Source organism: Urocampus carinirostris, chromosome 10 (genome assembly GCF_059441175.1).
Source record: "Urocampus carinirostris isolate Australia breed hairy pipefish chromosome 10, RoL_Ucar_1.0, whole genome shotgun sequence".
NCBI classification, from domain to species: domain Eukaryota; kingdom Metazoa; phylum Chordata; class Actinopteri; order Syngnathiformes; family Syngnathidae; genus Urocampus; species Urocampus carinirostris.
The window spans coordinates 27609851-27634506 of NC_142358.1; the positions used below are offsets into that span (position 1 = coordinate 27609851).

General features: G+C 38.7%; 1 protein-coding gene across 1 annotated transcript in view; it reads right to left on the reverse strand.

Moving 5' to 3' along the window:
- Positions 1 to 615: 615 nt before the first annotated feature.
- Positions 616 to 24656, reverse strand: part of sorl1 (sortilin-related receptor, L(DLR class) A repeats containing) — a 73529-nt gene continuing 49488 nt past the window's right edge. Inside the window, exons 22-48 of the mRNA XM_088345756.1 lie at positions 23999 to 24172; positions 23821 to 23934; positions 22603 to 22725; positions 21376 to 21495; positions 21066 to 21191; positions 20037 to 20147; positions 19798 to 19929; positions 19412 to 19543; positions 19119 to 19253; positions 17999 to 18151; positions 17708 to 17872; positions 17298 to 17426; positions 15470 to 15596; positions 14654 to 14823; positions 14262 to 14374; positions 12897 to 13001; positions 12733 to 12799; positions 12552 to 12634; positions 12383 to 12473; positions 9891 to 10084; positions 8698 to 8817; positions 8361 to 8525; positions 7474 to 7648; positions 5998 to 6104; positions 5714 to 5906; positions 3948 to 4157; positions 616 to 1824 (exon numbers count right to left, since the gene is read on the reverse strand). Coding sequence (XP_088201882.1) covers positions 1757 to 1824; positions 3948 to 4157; positions 5714 to 5906; positions 5998 to 6104; positions 7474 to 7648; positions 8361 to 8525; positions 8698 to 8817; positions 9891 to 10084; positions 12383 to 12473; positions 12552 to 12634; positions 12733 to 12799; positions 12897 to 13001; positions 14262 to 14374; positions 14654 to 14823; positions 15470 to 15596; positions 17298 to 17426; positions 17708 to 17872; positions 17999 to 18151; positions 19119 to 19253; positions 19412 to 19543; positions 19798 to 19929; positions 20037 to 20147; positions 21066 to 21191; positions 21376 to 21495; positions 22603 to 22725; positions 23821 to 23934; positions 23999 to 24172 — 3602 coding nt within the window. The 3' untranslated portion in view covers positions 616 to 1756. The remainder of the gene's footprint in view (positions 1825 to 3947; positions 4158 to 5713; positions 5907 to 5997; positions 6105 to 7473; positions 7649 to 8360; positions 8526 to 8697; positions 8818 to 9890; positions 10085 to 12382; positions 12474 to 12551; positions 12635 to 12732; positions 12800 to 12896; positions 13002 to 14261; positions 14375 to 14653; positions 14824 to 15469; positions 15597 to 17297; positions 17427 to 17707; positions 17873 to 17998; positions 18152 to 19118; positions 19254 to 19411; positions 19544 to 19797; positions 19930 to 20036; positions 20148 to 21065; positions 21192 to 21375; positions 21496 to 22602; positions 22726 to 23820; positions 23935 to 23998; positions 24173 to 24656) is intronic.

Sequence of the window (24656 nt, forward strand, 5' to 3'; positions counted from 1 at the left end):
AGTAGCTGGAGATCTCGCAAAGCGGTTTACAATGTGCTTCACACTTACTCATTACACACACACAAACCAATGGCTATCGAGGGCATTATGGGTTCAGTGTCTTGCCTAACGACGCTTCGACATTTAACTCGGAAGAGCCGGGAATCAAACCTGCGACCTCTCGGTCCTAAGAGTGCTCCACCTCCTGAGCTACTGCCGCCTCCATTTTAATGCTAAGAAGAGGTGAAAAAAGAGGGTCAATTCTACCCCTCAACAGTTCATGGCAATAATGCCCTCCTCGATCTCTTCAACTAATTCAGCCAAGCGGGATTTTTAAGAGGGACCACATCTCATTTTATTGTGATTTTGTTGGTTTTATTTCCCTTTACTACCCATAATAATGGGTCCCAAAAAGGTTGGTGGCAGTGGCTCAGGAGGTAGAGCGCTCGTCTTGGGATCAAGAGATTGCAGTTCGAATCCCGGCTCCTCTGTGTTACATGTTGAAGTGTCCTTGGGTAAGAAACTGAGCCCCTAATACCCCCAATAAGCAGGTTAGCGCCTTACATGGCTGCACGGCCGATTTTGGGAAATAGGTGATGGTGAAGCACACTGTAAAGCGCTTTGGGAAGTCTTGAAAAGTGCTATATGAATGCAGATCATTTTATTTCATATTAATGAATAGAAGGTTGTTATTTTTTAACCTCTAGAAGGCGCTAAATAATACACACCGTCCCTAAAGGTCTATATTTATATTAAAATAATTAATTTGATGCAATGAATGGTCAATGCCATTTTAAATGTCATGTAAATCATTTGCATCATTCAATTCCAATATTGCCTATCTTAGGCGTTCCCGATGTTAATTCAAACTCTAAATGTGAACCGTAACAGTTGCTACATTATACCTACTTATCATTACGACTTTTGGAAAACCCTGTGAGGATAATGATGATGGTTGTGGTGCTTCGCTGATTTTCAACACAATTCCCTGAGAATTTTGAACACAATGACTACATTGATGGCAAAAATGCTGGGGTGGGGTGGGGAATCATCTCAACTTATGAATGATTTAAAAACAAATCAAAATATAAGGACTTTTAAAAGAATGTGTTGCAGCGGTACAAAGTTAAGATGCACTGAAAGCCAATATTTACATAAAATTCCAATCGGTTCAGGTATTGAATCATTTTGGCACGTGTCAACAAACACAGGAGTGTGCTGGTGATAAGGAAAAGTGTATATCTACGTGTATATCTAAGCAGTCATGTGAGTGTTAATTTAAAAGCATGTGTAACATCCAAATTGTTGCCAAATCGTAATACAAGATGTGGACAATTTTAACTGATCTCAAGCTGACACTCCTGTCTCAAACGTAACATACAGATTTCAGCAGTGATATGTAAAAACATACATTCTCTTTTTTTTCCCATGTATTTCGTACCCGACCCATGTCTCGGTTTTACATGTGCATTTGTATATTTAGCATTACGTTTACTGTAAGTCTCTGAATGCTTATTTTGGCTTCAAGCGATGGACCACTCAAAAGGGTTCCACGTCGTACTCGCTAAAATCTTCACAGTATGCCTCAAAGTCCAGCAAAACCTCCATATATTCCTTTTTTTTCTTATAAAAAATAAGTTATTGCGCATCCCCAAAAAGTGCATATTTGAAAAATATCTCTTTCTCTCATTTCTTCTTTCTAATTAGGTTCCTTCCTGTCAACGGAGTTTGAGGATGGGAGAAGACTAAGAAGGAGGTTGGATGGTCTTTCTTTGTGCTACGCGATGACCATGGGGACGTCGTCAGAGAAGCCGCTGATCATGGGATCGTCTTCGTCATCGTCCACTAAATAGAAAAGACAGACGTGAAACTCAAACTTGTGATGGATTTCCAACTTATTGTCAGAGTCCTCAGATTCAGATTCAGATTCAGATCTACTTTATTGTCATTCTAGTACACGTGTATACAGAACGAAATGTCGATGGATCTGACTCCCACAGTTTCCCTCAGTGTCCTTCAGTGTACAGATATAAATAAAGCTGTATTGTGTTATTTACCATAGTGCCGATAGTGCAAGAAGAGACGCTAACCAGATGTGCAAGATGGGCAGTCAGGTTAACAAGTCAGGTACACAGTACCATTATATTGTAAACAATAACACTGTAAGTAATAACACTGTAAGTAACAGTCCTGCAGTCAGGTTTGATTTTCTCTTTCTTTCCCTCTCACCATTTCTTACCTTATTTGGCCACTCACTTCCTGGCTCTAATTTCCACCCCACACACGGTGTCACTTGTCCTGATTTCTCTCCAACCTTCTCTCTCTTTGCTATTTAAACCCTGTTTCCTCAGTTAGGTGCTAGTTCGTTGCCTCTTTTGTTACATGCTAAGCCTTCTTAACACAGCCTTGTTTTCCTTCAGTGTACCAAACTCTGGGCTCCTTTCCTGATCATGAGTACTACCTGTAGAAAATTTGGACTGTCGTGAGTTTACCAGATGACCAACCCCTTGCCAGCCCCGTGGACCAAGACTGCTGCCTCTGGTGATCTTGATACTGTTGCAACTGATGGGCAAAGTGAAGCCTCATGTGCCAATGACACTTATCATTAGTGATGTCAAATTTATCTTCATTATTGACTTAAAGACAGATACACCCACATCCTGCAGAGTGTTCTTCACCTCAGTAGACGTAGTAAATTGATTTTTCTTTAACATGGAGAGTATTTGGCCATCATCCGTTGCTGTTGTCTTCCTTCACGTCCAGGCTTTTTTGAAATACATTATTTTTTTCTTACAATGCACCAAATGGTTGATTTGGCTTCTCTAAGCATTTCAGCTATCTCTCTTACGAATTTCTTCTTTTTTGAGTCTCAGAATCTTCTGGTACACCTCCATTGTGAGCTCCTTTGAACGCATGATGTGTGTTCACAACAACAGCTTCAAAATGAATAAACACGCATCTACCATCAGAATAAGAGTTAGCAAGAGAGGAGCCTTCAATTTCCACCATCAGAGTCAAGTGTCCAATTACTTTTGCTCCCTTGAAATGGGCCTAAAATTCCTTAACCTTTATGCCGATTTAGATGTGGAAAAGTTGAAATTGGCGCTGAGGTTGTGTACTTCAAGCCTATATAAATTATATTATTGTATTTCATAATATGTTTATGTGAACAGTTAAAATAACAAAACTTGTGACACTGTCCAAATATTCTCGGGCCTATCTGTACAGACGTTGACCTACTTACGAACGATGATCTTTCGTAAGTTGAACTTGTTTGTAAGTTGCTTCAGTGCTATATTGTGTATGTTTAAGGTTTATATAAGTATGTTTAAGGCTTGTATGAGTAACCTGTATTATTTCGAAACTTAGAAACAAACATTTTATAAAACAATATGCTGTATAAAAATAAAGAAAGTTAAGTGTAACTTACTTTTGGAAGATAAGCTTTAAGAGGTCCTCCTCTGTGTTAGAGAATGGCCAAAAAAAAGCGATCCAACCATTTTCTCAACCGCATCAAGCTTTCTTATTCAACTTTGATATCAAAAGAAACGGCTGGCCTCTTCTTTATACTGTACACCAACCATATTGAATGGATGCACGAGATATTAAAAAATAAAAATATCAAAGTTCTTAGCGCGCTGGAGATACAGTATAGAATCCTTACACACGAACTAGGAAGAGGAAGCGGATTTCTTCTTTGGGGTGGATGCTGGGTGACCTCTCACAGTGCCACCACACGGCGGTAGCGGCGGAAAGAAGAACTACAGTAATGTCCTCTACTCGGAAAAAGGTGCACACAATACAAAATCTAACTTACAGCAATGTCCGGGTATTTTTTGAAATCCTGAAATTTTTTTTCGTATCTACCGTTTTTCATAAGTCGAATGGTCATAAGTAGGGGAGCGTCTCTATATTGAATCTATTACCAAAAAGAATAAACATCCAGCGAGTAAAAGACAAATTCTCACCTAGCTCATCCCCAGAAGAAAAGATGGCAGAACCGAGGCGTGAGTTATAGTGGGAGTTGGCGAAAGTGGTAAAATTGTTCTGGAGTCGCCGGTGTCTGAGGTAGAGCACGACCAAACCACCGCATACGCCCAACAGCAGTAGGAAGAGGACTGGAACCACCACTGTCGCCATGTCCTCCGACCCTTCGCTTGGTGAATCACTGCTTGGGCCTGCAACCATCAAACAAGTACGTTTTGGCACTATTGTCAACATAAATCGGCTTTTATGAAGTCACAACAGTTCTCAAGTGTAGTATGGTAGGTAGAATACAGATTTGTCAAAACTAAATGTATGATACCAATTAAGTTATAAATGGATTGACATCCAAACTGCTTTTATTATTTGGCTTCTCAGACCTCCCATTGTCTGGGGGGGGCAACGGTCCTGGTTGCTTTGTATTCACTGATGATGAAACTGCAGGAAAGGGAAATCTATGGTAAAGTACGGTGGTACCTCTTTATACACGCACCTTTACACACAAAAATTTTGATGTACAAGTTGTATTTGCAACAGAAATCTTACCAAGGAAAATATAGTTCACGAGCAGTCCCAGAGCTCGTCCAGTTTGTGCATGCAAACTACTAAATACAAAGGAAAAATTGTCCTGTGAACCTAAAATACAATCTAAATTACGTTATCGTTTGCTGCCAGTGACTGAGATGATCCGTATTAGAGCCAAAATGGGCAATACGAGGTTGTTTTTCTCTTTTTTTGTAAGATAAACTTCAAGAGGTCCTCTTCTGTGTTAGAGAGTGGTCGAAAAAATTGATCCAACCATTTTCTCAACCGCATCAATCTTTCCAATTCCACTTTCATTTCAAAAGAAACGGCTCGCCTCTTCTTTACACTTTATACCAACCATATTGAATGGATGCACGAGATATTACACAAATGTCAAAATTCTTAGCGCGCTGGAGATACGATATAGAATTTTTACACACGAACTAGGAAGAGAATGTGGATTTCTTCTTCGGGTGAATGCTGGGTGACCTCTCACAGCACCACACACTGGTAGCAGTGGGAAGAAGCACAACAGTAATGTCGTGTACTCGAAAAAAGGTGCACACAATACAAAATGCAACTTACAGCAATGTCCGGACATTTTTTGACATCCCGAAAAAAATGTTAGTATTTACCGTTTTTCTTAAGCCGAATGGTTGTGAGTAGGGGAGCATCTGAATACAATATTTGTTTTAAATCACCATTTGACCATATGAAAGCAGTAGCCCTTGCCCTTAAATTTCTGTGACAATTTTAGGCCACCCAATTTCCGACATGGCAACTGTAAATAAAAAAGGGACAAGTGACAATTGGAGTATTTTTCACTGAAATCCGAAACAACCGCGTCTGCCAAATTTGCCAAGAGACTGTGGCTTTTTTCAAAGAAAATAATATCAACAGGCACTGCCAGACAAAACATGCTGACTACAAAAATTAACTGGAAACAAATGCTGTGAAAAGGTGAAGCAACTACAAGATGTTTTAAAGGCATGGCAGTGCTTTTTCACAAGACCCTGCAAGTCAAACGAAAATGCTAGGAAAGCAAGCTACGAGGCCATGACGCTGATCGCTGAGAACTCAAAACCTTTCATAGAGAGGGAATTTATTAAAGACTGTTCAAAGAATACCAGGCTGAATAGTTGGCCCTCACGCATTTTCAGCTTACCAAATCTGGCCCAATTTTTGCCTTAATTGGAAAGTATGCAGTCAGTGTGCTCTCCTTTACCTGTTCTAAGTTGGTTGTATAGCAGCTTGGCGGGCTGGCCACACAGTTGGCCTTTGAGCAAGCATCGTGCCAGGACGGAAAAGGTGTAGTTGTGTCCAATCTGCAGGCTGCTAATGCGGAAGTAGGTCTCGGTTGTGTTCCCCAAAAAGGTTGTCTTGTTGGTCGTGCTGTCATACATGTGCACCTCATAGCCCTGTAATCAATTTGACTTAAGATTAGCAAATAAAAGACATTAAATAAAAAACAACAGAAGTCAAAATGTGGTCTCAAGCCTGTTGTCTCACCCTGCTCTCACTGAAAGTCTTCTCTTTGACTGCGAGGCTCTTCCAGAAGAGGAATATGTGATCATTCTCTGTCAATATCTTCAAGGCCTCTGGAGCTGGAATAGGATCTGAAGCAGAATTAAACAATTTTTGAGCTATGAAAAACAAAAATGATTTGCTTTGATTCACACAAGCAGAGCTCTAAAATTTTCACTTGCTAGGTTTACAATGATTTTTTTCAAAGTAATGCATGTTGATGAATAGGGATGTTATTTACCGATTTTTATTCATAACAATACAGATACCTAGATACGCGTAGTGTTCGATACCACATACCGATAACATTAGTACATGGAATTCCCTTCAATCTGCATAGAAATAACTGATATTTTCAATCACAATTACTGTATATGTTTGCATATCAGCCAAATTTAGATCTATGAAATACAATATTGAAATCGGGAGGTCTGCAAATATGCGCAAACAACCAAATGTACACAACGGGTGGGGGAAGACAGGCATAGCCAACCAATGGCACACGGCCGTGTCATGTCCACATGCTCGCTGCTTGCACAATCGTTTTTCCTGTTCAATTAATTAACGCTGCCAGGCTTGTATCTGAGAGGGACCACATCTCATTTTATCGAGATTCACTGCGTTTTATTGCCTTTGTGCCGATAATAATGGGTCTCAAGAAAGTTCGTGATAAGGAAAGGTAGAAAACAGTGACGATTGAATCAAAGAAGGGAGTAAACACAAAATACAAAAATTGTGTTTGCCATGGACGCACTACTTAAAGGCACATTAATTGGTTTGAAGTCGTTTTATTTTTAGTCCCAGTATATTAATCTATATTATCTACACCTTTAAATAATTATCTTCTTTTAGTTACATGTTTTATTAATATTCTAGGTTTGTGGCTTTTTTTTTTTAAAAGACGTTTTAGGAGTCAGCCTTTATTTGATGTAGGCTTATATGCAAGTATATATGGTAAATATATGTCCTCAATTATTTATTTATTTCATTTATTCAACACCTCAACAATCCTCAACATTTAAAAAAAAGTGAGGTAAAATTTTTAAAATACTTAAATTTTTATATCACACATTGAATTAGGCAAACAGACTTTAAAAACTACAATTGGCGATAAAATGTTCATTATTTCATTTATGAACCATATTAAAGCCTTTGAAAGTTCATGCAAGATACAGTACATACTTTGTACGTAGAAGTATCTGACACCTAAAAAAATAACCCTGTTTCTCAGATATTGATGTTTTGTTTTTTTTAATGTTTTTTTGCTGTATTAACATCACAGTGTTCTTGTCTTCACTCAGGGGACAGAGTATGACAAAATATGTGCTAAATCACAGCTGAGGACCCCGTAAACTCAGCAGGTGGTACGCAGCAGTGGGACCGTCTCACCAGTAGCATTATTTATTAATGGATTATTCAAAGCAAGTAAGTTGTCAAATCCATACGAAGTTCGATACATACCTGTGCTCAAAGTGAAGCTGGCTTCCTTGCTCATGTTGATGAGACGGACGGTGATGCTGTAGCGCCCGCCGGGTTCCAGGCCTTTCAACTGGTACTCTACGGTGTTGTTCCTGGTGGCTACTTTGTAGTCCCGCTCCATCCTACGGACCGCATCCCACACGTGGATTGCATAGGTCTAAAAACAAACAATGACACAATGTTTCTTTCTTTGTGAGATATAAATCTGTAATATTAGTAAAATAAATGAGACAAGTCTGTGTTTCTCTTTTTTTTTTTTTTACTTTTCAAAACTGGTGTACCCAAATGCCTCCCTAAGATGTCTTCTTGATTTTTCTTTTTAGTTTATCTCTCTCACAGTGGACATGCACCTACGATGAAAATTTTGGACCACTCAATGATTTGTAAGTGGGAGAAATAGCAAAATAGAAGGGTGTTCAAATACTTATTTTCTTTACTGTAATCCTTGCACTATACACATTTCATAGTGCCTTGTTTAGATGTAGCATGCATCAGTCCTCTCGGGCACTAACCGCAGGGGCGATGACGCTTCATAGGACAATGCCGTACACACTAATGCCATGTGCTGTAAATCATCAAGTAATGCGCTTGCAAAGTGAAGCCACCAGAGAGCAGTGTCAGCGACAGTGTCAAGCAAACTTGTGAAACATGGCAAACATTTCCAGCATTTACAAGCACTTCACCCAAAATTCAAGCATTTTTCAAGAATTTCAAGCACCTGCACGAACCCTGTAAAAAACAAATTAGACCTTTTTCTGACAGAAAAATATCGTGAAAGCTATTTTTCCATGTCAGTTGGTTCTGTGTCTAATAAGAGATTTCATCCCCACGGAATCAAGCGTTTTTACATATATAGTAAAGATTCGTACCAGAGTTCCGTTTGGTATATCATATGGAGGTTGCCACTTGAGTGTTGCCTCTGTCTTGTCTACTTTCACTCGATGCAGATTCCTTGGTGGTAGCCGTTCATTGGGAATCATTTTGACCACGACATGCTCAGATGGGGGACCCAAGAAGGGAGAAACAACTCGCACCTAAAACCCAAACAAACCAAAATGCTAAATGGACAGTTTCATAGCCAATTCAAATATCTAATGTACATTATAATGGAAAAAAATATATGTCACTAATCACTAATAACATTAGAATTTGACTCAAATGAAAAATATCAAAAGGTTAAAAGAAGTTTATCTGCATAAGACTCACCAGGAACAAATACTGCTCGCCACTGTCCACGTTAACTGTCATATTGGTAATTGTGGTGGTGACCCGATGCGGCCGATGGTACAAATCCAGGAAGGATGTAGCATAAAACACACCGTATACCTACAAGGGAACATTCACATCAACCCCGTCATTAAATTGAATTATCCTAATTGTCAGTGGTAAAAATGTGGGGAAACGAGATCAGACATGGCAATCAAAGATAAACATCCTATAAACATTACAAAGAAAAAAATACAATGTAAGACTGGCCTAGGGTATTATAATAACAATAATAATAATAATAATAATAATAATAATAATAATAGCCCTTAATCACAAGTCTCAAAGAGCTATTGAATATAAGTGCAATGAAAATAGCATCAATCCAGAAGTGATAAGTAAAAACATGCAAAACAAAACACAGCTGAGTCTTGAGTAAACCAAAGAAAGACTTGTTTGTTGAAAATATATTGGTAGGATTAGTAATTTTAGTTTAGAGAAACACTTCTTCCAGTGATTCATGTAAAATAATAATTTTGTGTATTGCGTCAGGAGATGTTAGCAATTAGCATAAGGCTTGGCTGTAAACTAACAACTAGTCACCCTAAATATAAATAGTTTCACATCAACATCTAATAGCAGTTTGACCATTAATTATTTTTTAAATGATTTCTATCACTTTCAATGACTCATTGTGTGTTTTTTAAAACATTATAAAATACAATTTAGCCCCTTACTGGAAAAAGTGTAATTTCCTATTTGACTCCCTTTCAACTGATACAGTAGAATGAAAGGGGAACACACCAGCGCCCTCTACTGATGAACTATTAATATGATTAGAATTTAAACGGTTTATCTTTATTGGTGTTAATAACAACGTAGTGAATATTGTGTAAAACACGTTTAAACTTGTTATTCCAAGATAAACATGTTGAAAAAAAAACAAAGAGAAGAACTAAATAAAAAAAGAATGTTAGGATAAATGGGCAGATTTTTATAAGGTTGTGCTTGTAGACTGACCTAAATTGTAAGTGCATCATAACAATAGTGCAATAACATTAGCAGCAACATATTTCCCCCAAAATACTCGAAATATGAATGCACATTTTTCATAGGCAAGATACTTTTTTCACAGTCTTGTCTGCTTTTTTAGGGTTGTGATGGGCCTGGGGACATTATGTTACAGTAGGTACCTGTGCAGATTGCCCGTTGGTAATGGTCCAGCTGCAATCCACAGCAGTTTGGTTGAGGGAGCGAGCTTTGAGAAGTGGCTGGTCTGGCTGGACGCCTTTTGTCTGATGATGAGACAAGGCTGTGGCGCTGTCCCCAATATCGGTGTGAGCCCACACAGCCACCTCGTACACGGTCCCTGCTGTCAGGCTCATCACTGAAGTTGGACAATGAAAAACAATTGAATGCCTCCTCAAAAATTGCCTGAGTCGATATATTCATGCATATCTGAAGAACTGAGTTAACTGAAAAAAACAATTGGTAAGCATATTGCATTTAACAGTTCATGTATCCCTAGGCACCGCTGGGGTGTCTTGGGGGAGTACAGCCTGGTGGCGCCCATCCTTCTTCAGGCCGATTTTTTTTTTTGATTAGGAGTTTGCTCACCCACAAGAAATAGATAGTACTGGTTTCCATGTTAACTGGTAGCAGGAGGAGCATCCTTATCAGACTAATAATAAATATAACATTTACATTTCCCCCCCCGTCAAAATGTGATACCAACAGATGCCTATTGAAATGCAAACTACAAGGTCAGTCAAATATGGATTAAATAAATATTAATAAAAAGCATAATAATAATAATATATATATATATATATATATATATATATATATATATATACCCCATTTTCATGACTATAAGGCGCACCTAAAAGCCCTTTTTTTTCCCCCAAAATCTGACCATGTGCCTTATAATATAGTGCACCTTATATATGGATCAATATTGAGTCGCAAGGTCTCGCAACTAAGGCAAGCAGCCGCCAACTAGATTTTCCCCTGTAGGCGAAGTACTCTGCGGTGTATGCTTGGATATATATACCGGCGTTTCATTTCCTAACCAATGTCTCAATCATCATTTGAATAGGTCACAGTTGGATAATGTTTTTCGGAGGTAAAGGAGGCGATTCCTTTTAGCATTTTGCGCAGGCTAAAGCGGGGCAAAACAAAGCCTGCAATTGGCCGAAAAACATGAATGTGAATCACATTTAGTTTGCTCTACGGCATGGAGAAAACATTTTTTACTAGTCTGTATTTATAAACAGGAATTATGGGGCTAAACAGACAGCTAGCAACAAGCAACGTCTATCGATGCAGTTGCTTCTCAGCGGATTTTTTCTTTTATTTGTCGACATTATTGCGTGTTTTGGAGTGTGTAAATATTTTACACGGTTGGATTTACTACACTCACGGATGTAAGAGGACCATGGTTGCGTATTATTATTGAACGTGATGGCTGCAAGACGAATTTGGTGAGCTATCCCGGCTTTATATTTTTCCAGTATTTTGTTCCGGACTGATTCAGATTCAGATCTACTTTATTGTTATTCTAGTACACGTGTATACAGAACGAAATGTCGATACATCTGACCCGCACAGTTTCCTTGAATGTACAGATATAAATAAAATGTTGTATTGAGTTGGAGTATTGAGTATTAATAATATACTAAATAATTATGGCTATGTATAGTATTTTACAGTAGTGCAAATAGTGCAAGAGGAGCAGCTAACCAGATGTGCAAAATGGGCAGTCAGGAAAACAAGTCAGGTAAACAGTAACAATAACACTGTAACAATAACACTGTAAGTACAATAGTGCAGAGAAAAAGATGTGCAAGGAGTGGCTAGCTATATGATTGATAGATATATGACTGATCTTGATGTTTCTGTAATGAGTGCATTTTTAAATTCAATTCAATTCAAAGTGTTTATTGTCATATGCACAGTAAAGAACAATGTTTCCCTGCACAATTAAATTCTTAGTTTTCTGTCAACACAGTTGCCAGCGAAAAAGAAAATAGAAACTAAGAAATGTTTGGCATTTCTTGAAGCTCTAGAGTTTAACCTTCCTAATGATATGTGGAATGACGCATTTGAATGATTGGTGACATCGTACAGACACCGTGTACGTACATGTCTGACTCGGAATGTTACGGGGTTAATACGTTTGACTGAACCATCCGACTGTTTTGTTGACGTTCCCACTGTAGCGCCTTATAGTCCAATGTGCCTTATGTATGGAAAATGTTGGACAAAGAAAACTTTTTGGAGGGTGCGCCTTATAGACGTGAAAATACGGTATACATATTATATCTCAAAAGTCCACCTCTTTGAAAGTATTTTTTTGAGAAGTAGCTTGTAAAATGATCCCCTCTTCAGCTACAACGAAAGGACATATTACATCTAAGTCATGAATACATTTAGATCCCCTCTTTTTTTCCCTTCTACCAATTACTTTTTTTCCTCTATAGGGAGACTGGCATTAAATTTTAGTGATTTCAGAATAGTATAAATAATTAATAATGAAGAACAGAAGGTTTAGAAAAGAGACATTAAGGGTGCTAGTCCGAGCTCAACAAGTGGTGAGAAAATAATGTTTGGGTGACTTGGACTTTTCGGATATTAAATATATGCCTTGGCTTAATGTCAGTCTTTAAACACTGCCGGATAGTACCTTTGAGAATACTCTGCTCAACCGTGTAATTCTTGCTCTCTTTCATGTGTGAGTCAAACTGCCAGGACATAATCACGATGTATTGTTTCACCTTAAACACAATTACACATACACACATTAGTTTTTGTGGGGTCCGAGTGTATCATTTTATGGTATATGCTGCACTTACTTCATACTGGGAATTAAGACTGAATGAGAGGCTAATTGAGTCCTCAGTGATCCTGTCGATAATCACTGAAGGAGGAGGCAGAGCTGCACCAGAGCAAATGTAAATGGAAAAGTCAGCAAGAAAGAAAACCTTTCATCCATGGACATCATCAGGGTTTAAAAGTTAATGCAGAACCATCTACCTTTTTTGGGTGTAATAGATTTAACTTCGGTCCAGTTTCCCATACCTCGACTAGTCACGGCTGCCACCTGCGAAAAACAATGTCACAATACTGTAAGTATTGTATCCAAAGTAAATTTATTTATAGATATTTGAAAAGATTAATGATGGAAGTGTTAGGCTTACTCTGAACTTGTACTGCAGTTCTGGCTGTAGGTCTTTCACCTCTGTGCTGGTAGTGGTGCTCCTCTGCGATGTCCACTCAATAGCTCCTTGTTCACTGTACTCAATCTGGCAACAAAAGGAGACAGTTAAATTTAAATCTGACTTTCATCTCAAGGATTTTTTTTCACAATTTTTGTAAATTGAATTTATTACAAATAGAATTACAGTATTCTCCTCAAAGATGTGTAGATGATAAATCGCGTTAAATAATGGTGAGAGTCTTAGATGCTTTAGATTTTCTTCTTCTCCAACTTAACTGACTCAAATGATCAAGTTATGAGCAATATCTGCAGGAGCCTAATAGTTAACCTGATCATTAGAATAAAATGTGATGGAAAGGGTAGGCATGTAAAACCTACAAAACTCGGGCAATTAAAAAACCAAGATTACCAACCCTTGGTTATTACCAACATGAAATGCAAAAACCTTCAAAAAACAAGTACGCACAGTGTAAGGAAGACATTTTTACAAACAAGAGCCAATCAAAAAAATAAATAATAAAAAACCTTAGCATGGCAGACGTTCCTAAGCAACAAAAACATTATTCATTAGGTATTGAGGTTTGTAATTCTCTTCTTATGACTTCAGAATGTGTCTGTCATTATTTTGTGACATCTATCTATCTTATCTACCCTGGTCATATCCCTCAAAGAAGTGACCGACAGCAAGACAAACGCATATACAAAAACAAAGAAAAGAAAAAAGGAAAACGTAGCAAAAAAAAACAAAAATGTAACCATGGCCAACCCAAATACCCAAACACCCTAACGAGTTAAGCACCTCGGCACCCAACTTGGTCATGCTTTCGTCCCCCCAGATGAAATGGGACACAAGAAAGCGGCCATGTCACTCGGGTTAGGGTGAAACAAAAAACTCTTCTGTTCAACAGCAGGGCCCGACAGCTTTCACTGGTTTACCTCTGCCGCATCATACAGGTGCCCTGCCCATCCCTTAGAACACGTCTAGACATCCCAAAATCCTTTTACAACACCTCTTCCCTCATTCCTATCACCAACAAGAGATCTAGCTTCCACTATATTTAGACCTCTTTCCTGCACTGCACTCATAACACTATCCAGCCACATCAATCGCGGCCTTCCTCTTAGTCTCCTTCCATTTACTTCTGCTCTGTAGATCCTCTTCAACATTCGCTCATCATCCATCCTCTCTATGTGTCCAAACCAACCGAGTACTCTCTTATCTACACGCTTGCTCAGTTCCAAAACAAATCCAGTTCTGTCCCTCACAATTTCATTTCTCAATCTATCCAATCTTGTCACTTTGTCATTTTTTGTCATTTTGTAATATAAAATGAAAAAAACCTACAATATACTCTCGAATTAGGCCATTTCCTTTGTCAGGGGGACTCCAGGAGACATCAACTGTCCCGTCCTTGCTCTTGTCACACGACAACTGCAAGTTCCGGGGAGGCTCCGGGACTGCGGAGACAAGATGTTGGTAAATACAAGCTTCATCTACATGTTTTCTCAAATTTCAATGAACCAAAATAGGAAACTTTGAAAGGGGAAAGGTTAGTTTAAAAATATGTCCATAGCATACATGACGGTGGTTAGTGAAAAAAATGGCAAATATAACATTAAAAACTGCTTTATAGAAGCAATAAAATATTACGCATACTGTTTCATACAAAATATTTAGCGTAGAGTATGAGGTGTGTCATTTTTATTGGATTTTAAAAACAAAAACTTAAAACTCACATCCTTCTGGTGTTCTGACTGTGATCATCTCATTGGTATTGTGGATCTTGCTGAGGCATTGTGTGAACACTTTGATTTGATAAGTAGTGTCTGGTCTCAGGACGGTAAGTTTATAGCTGGTCTTGTTACTGTGAGTGTCCATGAGGAACCACGGTCCCGTGCCGGCAAGCCTATGATACAAACATATTTTAAGAGATAATCATGACTTCCTGGCAACCAATTTTAGAGTGTACTCTGCTTTTTGCACAAATCCACCTCAAGTTCACAACCCTATATCTAAACCTATGGATCAGAACTTTGGAATAAAAGAACGATTAAATAATAAGCCGTAAAGAATGAAGAAAACATGGAAGGATAAGCAGTTTGGAAGGATGGGAGGATAAGCAGTTTAAAATCAATAAAAACGGTGGGAATAAAAGCAGTTAGGAATGATGAAAAGATCAAAGGATGAGAAAATAGCAAAAAAAATGATGGGAGTATAAGCAGTTCAGATGGAAGAATTACAAACGATGGAAGGATGAGTAGTTAGAAAAGTATAGATTGGAAGAAAGAAAGCTAGGAGGTTCAAAGTTTACAATTTCCACTTGTACACTGCAAGACATTTTAAATACTTTTCCAATTTTCATTTTATTACACTCCCAATTTTTTTCTGAGACTTTAATAAAAATTCTAGACGAGTACCTTTGATTTAATGTTAAGACTGTGTGTCGTTAGGATTGAATGAGTTTCAAATCCACTTAAAATCCACCCACAAAAGAAAAAAACCCCACAAGAATATGAATCAACTGGATGTGGTCAAACGCTGAATGTACCCACCTGTAGTGGATAGAATAGGAGCAGGATTTCAGAGGAAGATTTTTTGGATGAGACCATGTCAGAGTGATGGCACCCAAAAAGTCTGGACTCCATTGTAGGTTCTGAACTTTATAGGCCAGGGTATCCGCTGCAACAAACAGAAGAGTCTCCTTTAGCTGCTATCCATCCATTATCTGCACCGCTTATCCCCAGTAGGGTCGCAGGCGTGCTGGAGCCCATCCCATCTGTCTTTGGGAAGTGGGCAGGGAAAACCCTGAACTGGTTGCCAGCCAGTCGCAGGGCACAACAGGGACAATTTGCTCGCTCATTCACCGCTAAGGGACAATTCAGACCGGCCAATTAACCTCACATGCATGTTTTTGGAATGTGGGAGAAAATGGGGTGTCCGGAAGAAACCCACGCAAGCACGGGGAGAACATGCAAACTCCACACAGGAGGTTTGATCAATGACCTGAGAACTGTGCCGCACATGCACTAACCACTGCTTCACTGTGCTGCCCCTCCTTTAGCTGCTATTTGAATGCAAAATAAAATCTGATATTTATTGCAGGTAGCACTAAGCATTCTACAGTAAACATACTGCCTGCGGTTTTAGACTTTGATCAATTTGAGTTATTAATAACCATACACTGCTTATATTGCATTACTAGCAACAGCTATATTTATATTTTTAAATATTCTAAATATAATATTTCAATTTCAAGATTAATTATTTGACCCTTTTAAAGGGACTCCATCTGAAAAGGAGATTGATGCCTATGCCTACTTTCTTGACAAGCCGCTTTGGTAAAAATAACAAATGAATATATGGTGTAATTGAAAAATATGAGATGCAGAATGTGAGTCAAATCGGGTGAGCATATACTTTGGCAATATCGTTTAAGAAACTGACTTCAGACTTTTTAAATTTCTGCCGTTCATAACAAGGAAGTTCGGTCGATATTTTTCTGCGTAACTTTATTGGACTAACATTGAGATATCAAATTCCAACTTGAAACAGAACTATGCACCATATGTTTTGCTGTGTGAGGTGCACCAGAATATAAAGCTCACCCCCCCAAAAATTGTTTTGTCATGTATTTTTCATATATAAGGCACACTGGACTGCAAGGTACATAGAATTAAAATTATATTAAGATCTATCGTATTTTCCATGTCTAACTGTTGCACAGTATATATATTTATGATTAGTGCAATGATTGATCAGTTGAAAGATCTCGCTGACCAAAATCACAAAATGTATGCGGACTACTTTCCGTTTTCTCCATTCTCTAACATTCCTTTCTGCCACAGTAAGAATAGTGTGATACTATATGATATGATATTTGAATAACTGGTGTTCTAGTGGTTATGTGTCAGCGCTCTCACTGCAGAAACCTGGGTTGGATTCCCGTTGCATACAATGTTTTTCGATTATAGTCAGCGATGTTTTTCGATTAATCAATCATTTCACTGACAAAGTAGTACACCGTAAAACCTTGCAAAGTAAAAAAAGACTGTATTTATGCATTTCCAATCTTATCCACTGTATTTTGTGGTGTATAAAGTGCACCAGGTGATAAGGCGCATTTTTAAATTTCTGGCCACATATTTGCGCGGACAATTATTTAGTTAACAGTTTATGGATAAAAAATATATTATGAGCTTGATTACTATAGTTTGCTGGGTAATCCAAATTTGGGTCATGATTAACACACTCGTGGGTGACCAAACTCACCTGAATATGCAACTGAAAAGAATACTTATTAAGTTTAGAATAATGGTTGACTCCTCACTCCCCTCCAGCCAGTTAAAAAGATAAAAATAATGTGAGGAATGACCAACTTACACGTGCAGTTGTCCTCGTCGCTATGGTCCGAACAGTCCAAAAAGCCGTCACAACGCTCTTCATCCAGCACACAAGCTTCACCATCAGAACAACGAGTTCCGTTTACACAGAACAATGGCCCACGGGTGGCTGGGTACACAGTGATTTATTCAAGTGAATCTCATGCATTTATTGCATATAGTTATTCTTTGTTTTTACAAACGGTTGTATTTGAATAACAATTTGATCAGTATGTAGTCACACATAGGGTTTAGACACTTGCTTTGCGAAGCACTTAAGGCATTTGGATTGGCTTAGTTTCATCCAGAACATCGTTTAGTTAGGTTGCAGTAGCTCTTGACTTTATTCAATTTATACTATCATTTTGTGTGTGATGACAGCTTGGCTTCGAATGGTATGACAACACTTACGACAATTGGCTTCATCAGAGGCATCTCGGCAGTGAATCTTGCCATCACATCGCTGCCATTCAGGGAGGCAGTGATGAGAATGGCGACATTGAAACTGACCCTGACTGCAGTGATCTTGGGAGGGAGACGTGGTGGTGATTGGCATCTGTGTCACAGAGCCATTAACTGAACATAAATAAGAAAAAAAAATCAAGAGAAATGTTGTTAGCAATGATTTGTCAATTTTAAATACACTTTGCAGGTAATACAAACTTTTGACAAGGGCTACACAAACCAACACTTATTTTGTACCTGTTGGACATCCTAGCTCATCACTGCCATCAGGACAATCAGCATAGCCATCACAAACCCACGTGTTGATGATACAGGCTCCGGTACCGCAGTGGAAGCGATTGGGGGCACAGGTTGAAGGACCTGGGGCCACAGTGTGAGGAACTGTTCCACCTAGAGATTGAGGTTTGCTTTTTAAACATTTACACTGATTGGTTCTGGTAATTACTACACAGAGAGCCAAAACTGCTAAGAACGCCTTTGATAGAGCATCATAATAACAATATTGTTTCAATGACATCCAGCATGATTGAATGTTAAAATTGGCTTGAGTGCACAGCTTACAATACAAATCTCATGTTTCGATTCAATTCTATTTAAGAAATGATCAGTAAATAATTAGTATATCATTCCGATGGACAGTACAATATACATGGATGGAGTAGAATCAGAAAAATGTACAGAATAAAGGCATTTAGGGATTCAATCTTATCATAGAAATTGGCCCAATTTTAAAGTTTAAAAGCATGTATGTTTAAGCATCAGTCCTAATATGGAGCACACGTGTTATAATCCGGTCCTCAAGGGCCACAGCTCTCCATGTTTTAAAGGTTTCTGGTGTTAAACGAAAGTAAATCAAATCAACGACATTGTTAAACAGGTTTCTGAACAGCTCGCTATTGAATGAGTTGCGAGTCTAAAGGGAAACCTCTAAAACATGCAGGAGTGAGGCCTTTTTGTATTCAATCTGACATGAAAGCAAGAGTGATGACACTATGAAATACATTTCCCAGGGCTAAATGTAGACTAAAACTACCATATTTCTTTATTATCATAAAATTCTTCTTATAAGAATGATTTTAGTAAAGGAGTTACCCTTGTAACATGTAAATAATAAAGCTCTGTCTACTTTACCAGTGTTAAATCTACACAACATATAGTTTGTGTTTTGTAGCTTTTACAATACATTTTCAATGACAAAGGTTTTGCATGAAAATAACCTTTTATTGATATTAATGAGACAGCAATATTGAAAAATAAATCAGATTTTTTTTTTAGGTGGGCGTCAGGGGGAATCTTAATATTTTCTTTTAGAGCAAATTGGGTATTTGAAAGTATCGTAAAACAAAATGCATAGTACCTGCACAATCAGATTCATCAGACCAGTCCCCACAGTCATTTTCATCATCACACTTCCACCACGTTGGGATGCAGCGCCCGTTTTTACACTCAAACTGGAAATACCTCGAGCAGCCAGGAACCTCGGTGGGGGCAGCTTCAACACACAAAATAACCATTAAAATGAGCTATGTCTAACTCATCAAAAACAAAACACAAAAGTAAAGGTGGACAGGATTTAGATGCAATTGCAAATGTCTTGTTTTTAGAGGGTTTTTTTGCCTCTGTTTTGTACACCCCATATACCCTACTCACCACAGTTGGCCTCATCGGAGTAGTCGCCACAGTCATCCATGCCATCACATTTCCATTCTAGGCTCACACACACTCCATTGGCACACTGGAATGTGTATGCATCACACACTTTGCCGAACTCTGATGGAGTGGCTGATAAAACAACAACAGTTTATTTTATATAGAAAACAGTTTAGCTTCCTCTGCACCATTTTCAAAAAGTCAAGACTTGGGTATGTGAATTTCGAATGAACACCAAGTCTCATTTGCAGTTTTCTCGACATTATGGCGATATCTAAGAATTGCACTGCATTTCCAACACATATTCCTCTAACAAGTTATTTTTTACACATCATTCATTGATATTTAATATGTATAGTTCTATAGGCAAATTTTAGACCCCTTACCACATTTGGCATAATCTGGATCCTCATCAGACCCATCTTCACAATGTTTGACACCATCACATACCAGCGACTGAAAGAGACACTGGGCTCGGTTCTTGCATACAAACTCCATGTAGCGAGTGCACAAAGGGTCTGTGGGTAATATCCCAAGTGACATTTTTAAAGGGACACTATGACAAACGAGTCACACTGTCATATTATGTAACAAAATTGAAATAACGGATGGTAACCCTGCTCACCACAATATTCTTCATCAGCACCATCTGGACACTCCTTAATGCCATTACAGTGGGAAGTGCTGTGCAAGCAAGTGCCATTAGAGCACAGGAACCCTTTGCATTTATTCCCTTCTGAAAATAATACATCAGTTAGTAAGAAATGCTCCAATTCTTCATGATTGTAATGATGACAAACAAATTCGGACAAGAAAGATTAGGTGCATGCTAAATATCCATGTATGAAGAATATGTAGTATGAAATTCATGACAATTGCAACTTGTCAAACGCAAGAGGCCATAGAAAAAAAATCCCCTTTGAGTATCATTGATGAAAGGTGGATAAATCGATCATATCATTATTATACTAACAAAATTGAAACTTTTGGAGGATCAGGTAAATAAGTCAAATAAGTTGTTCTGCAGATGTTGATGAGCTGAACATTCTACTTTAATGATATGTATGCATCTTGGTAATGTCAGCTTAGGTTTACACATTTAATTAGGGTCTATAAATAGAAAACATTGATTTTCATCATAGCAATAAAATGTATTACTTTTAAATAGATACGGATTTTGCAGCACGAAGTATTGTCCAATTTTATAAGCTAAAATAATACATGCTGTTGTTTATTATTTTTATTTTTTTCTTGAACTGGGCTCAATTTGAATTTTGGACTGATTGTGCGCAAATGCCAATATTGGGGCCAAAGTTCAGGATTTTGTATGAATTACAACAAGATACGATACAAATTGTTGGACTGATATCAGAATGATATCTAATATTAATGTTGGATCAGGATATCCCTATTGTAGGCAAAGGCTATTCAAATAGAATGGGGAGAGTAAGGTGCAAGTACATTACTGTCGGTTTAAATCCAGGAAAATATATAGCAAGTATATTAATAGGAACTTAACATTTGTGTGGAGCGTGTAAAAGACAAACCACCATGCTAAGGATGTGCTTGCTTAACTGATGCAACTGATAACATGCAGCATGATGACACAGCTTAAACACACTGTTGTGTGATATAACAAAGTGTTTTAGGTTACCGCAGATTTGAGGGTCTTCGTCTGAGCTATCCTGGCAGTCATTGTCACCATCACACGTCCAGCGCTGTGGTATGCAGTGGCCCGTGTGACATTGGAAACTACTGGATTCACATGTATGTTGCGCAGCTTGAATGGAAAAATTATTTTAAGTTAAATCAGTTTAAGACAGAAAAGATTTTAGGTTATACGCATGGTTTCAAATACTCATGGGTGTAACAGTTTCACAAACAACATCCGCCAATAAAACATTATTTACATCATGATTGTGCACTTATGGTTATAATATCACGGAATTGTTTAAAAAGCTTACCTGTGCAGTTGGCCTCGTCTGACCAATCTCTACAGTCGTTGTCTCCATCACAACGCCAGGCGTCACGGATGCAAACACCCCGAGCGCAGGTAAACTCCCCGGCACCACAGACGTGAGAATCTGAGTCACATAACATGAATTGGACTCAAGATTAAACTAGAGGTAGGACCTCAAAGCCGAGCCCGACCCCTAACGAAATTTGGGTTGGAACTGGCATTAAATGTCAATCGTTGTAATACGGTTGGGCAGGGCTTCTCTCTCGCAGACTTTTTAGCCTTTTGATTTTCCACTCGTTACTGTTCTTAGTTTATTTTTCTTTGTGGAGGAGCCACAAAAGCATTAGATTACGTCCCCCTTTCGCGCAATGCAGCTCTCGCGTCTTTGCGCTTGGCCCACACCCATCATTGCTCTTGGTGTATTTTTCTCTGTGGAGGATCTGCACACGCGATGGATTCAGTTTCCCTTTTGCGCAACCCAGCCTGGGGTTTTGCACGTGGCGGGGCGCTGACAGATTGCATCACACGTGGATCCTCCACAAAGAAATATAGACCAAAAACAATGATGGCAGGATTCATCAAAAAAGAAGCTCCCATCCTCACAAATAACATATTAAAATTCGTGTTTGCTGCGGGATCGGTCCCTCAAAATAGTTGATTTGTCAGGCTTGGACTGGTTTGGGCTTCAATACCTCTAACTCAAACACAGTTTTTACCGCTTTGTATGGCAAATAGACTTGGGTTGCATAGTGGTTTCTAGACCATATGGTGGTGCTCTAAGCACTCATGTCTGCCCCTGCCATGCCAAGTAAAGCGCTGCCAGGTCCTGGAGCAAATTAGGGTAAAGTGTACTTAAGAAAGACACTTCAACAAGGTCACTATTGCGCCATTGAATCGCTTAACAACCATCAAAATGGAAAACGGACACTCAACCCCTTGCAGCTCATTTTGAGTATTTCCAGGGTATCAATGATCTTCCCAATAAATATTGTATTGAGTGCCAATCAAAATACAACTGATATTGTTCTCAAGTAAGTGTAATACCCAATTTATTTTAGCACCATTGTGATAGGGAAAGAAACATGGATACAATTTCAAGTTAGAATAATGTATAAAATCTATTTTATCCATTTAGTATTTCTCCAATTACAGACCACTGTTCATTTAATTGAAACATGTGGATCATAATAAGCACATTCATTTTGATATAGAAATGTGAGGCAACACTTACCACAGTTTTCTTCATCGCTGTTGTCTCCACAATCATCTTCATGGTCACATTGGAAAGCCAAGGGAATGCAAGAACCGGATGTGACGCAGCGGAACTGGTTGGTTGGGTCACAGGTTGTAGTTGCTGAAAATACCAAGATGAAAATGGAAGGGTACTCAGTTTGCTTTTGTTTTATCCATGTCAGAGTTTGTTTACTTCAGGTAATGCAGGTACTGTACACATATAGATACGTCACACACCTGAGTGGGTGTAATTGCTTTATAAAATGCTTAATAAAATGCATGCAAGCAATGATTTTATGCGTCAGTAAAACTGGCTCCGAATGTAAGATGAAGGCAATGATAAGTATACATGAACAAAAATGTCTTTTTTTTAAAAAAAAACAATGGTTGCATATTTTCTGAATACAAATTGTTTCTGAATACAGTTTTAAGATGGACTATTGAAGGAATCTACTGTGTGTCTTGCTTCTTCTAGTAACCCAAAAGCACTGTAGACATGTGTAGCAAGAGAGTTTACCTGGTACAAAATACTGCAGCAAGGCTTTTTACTAAGACAAGAAAGTTTGGTCACATTACCCCGATTTTAGCTAACCTGCATTGGCTCCCTGTTAGCTTAAGATCTGATTTTAAGGTTCTGTTGGTAGTATACAAAAAAATTTATGGACTTGCTCCCTCATATCTTTCAGATTTAATTTCCCCCTATGTTGAGGTCCGGAGCCTTCGCTCTGAAAACGCTGGTCTACTAGTCATCCCAAGAGCCAAGAAGAGATCCGCGGGTTACAGAGCGTTCTCCATTCGGGCCCCGGTGCTGTGGAATGCTCTTCCCTCTGAGATTCGATCTGCAACCTCAGTGGAAATGTTTAAATCTAAGCCTAAAACACACTTCTATTCCATAGCATATGAATAACCTATATTTTATGTTGACAATATCTTTTTATAATTTGTTATTGCAACATCCATTGCAGCCTGGTCATCCAGGCAGGGGAATTAACTGATGTGCGGTCCCTTCTCAAGGTTTCTTCATTTCCCTCATTTTGAGGTTTTTGAGTTTTTCCTTGCCCTCATGTAGGTTTTAGATCAGGGGATGGTGTATTGCAATAATCTGTGGTCTGTGCAGCCCTTTGAGACTCTTTGTGATTAAGGGCGTCACAAATAAACATGACTTGACTTGACTACCACTAGAGCAAATACAGTATATTAAATGTTTTTTACTCACGGCACTCCTGTTCGTCACTCATGTCGCCACAGTCGTTGTCGCTATCACATTTCCAGATTTTACTAATGCACCGACCATTCAAGCAGCGGTACTGGTTGGCAGAACAGCTCACCTCTGAGAATGACAACCAAAATTTACCCACAACCAAAATGTCACCATATGGATAAGGTAGTCTCACCAGTTCTAACACAAGTGTTATTTTGGAGCTTATATCCTTCAGGACACTGGCATTGCAGCTGTCCATCAGGCGATGTGGTATTTGAGGCGCTGCCTGGGCAAATGCAAGAGTGTCTTGAGCCTGGCTGAGGCAGACAGAGTAACCTGCATGGCAGGTCAGAACAGGCGTTGTGACCTGATAAAAGATATTTCGAGAACAATTTCACATTTTAAGTTTACGGTATTTGAGAGATTGCTATTATGAGTACTGCATTTTCCAGACCATAAGACACACCTAGACCCTAAATTGGCAGGAATTTTGAAAATGTGCCCTCTAACCCAGAGCGCCGTATATACTGCAGAAATTGGTGAATAAGAGTAAAAATGTATTATAGGTGTGCGTTACTACACCATGTATAAATGTATACTTCCGTATTTGAGCAATGATTGATTATTCGATAATCATTGCTGGCACAGATCACAATAAATTGTATGTAACGGGATTCCAAACCACGGCAAGGCGGCTGAGTCGTTAGCATGCCCGCGGCACTGTTCTGAGGTCATGACATCGAATCCTCCAGTGTGGAGTTTGCATGTTCTCCCCGTGCTTGCGTGGGATTCCTCCGGGCACTCCGGTTTCATCCCACATTCCAAAAACATGCATGTCAGGTTATTTGGCT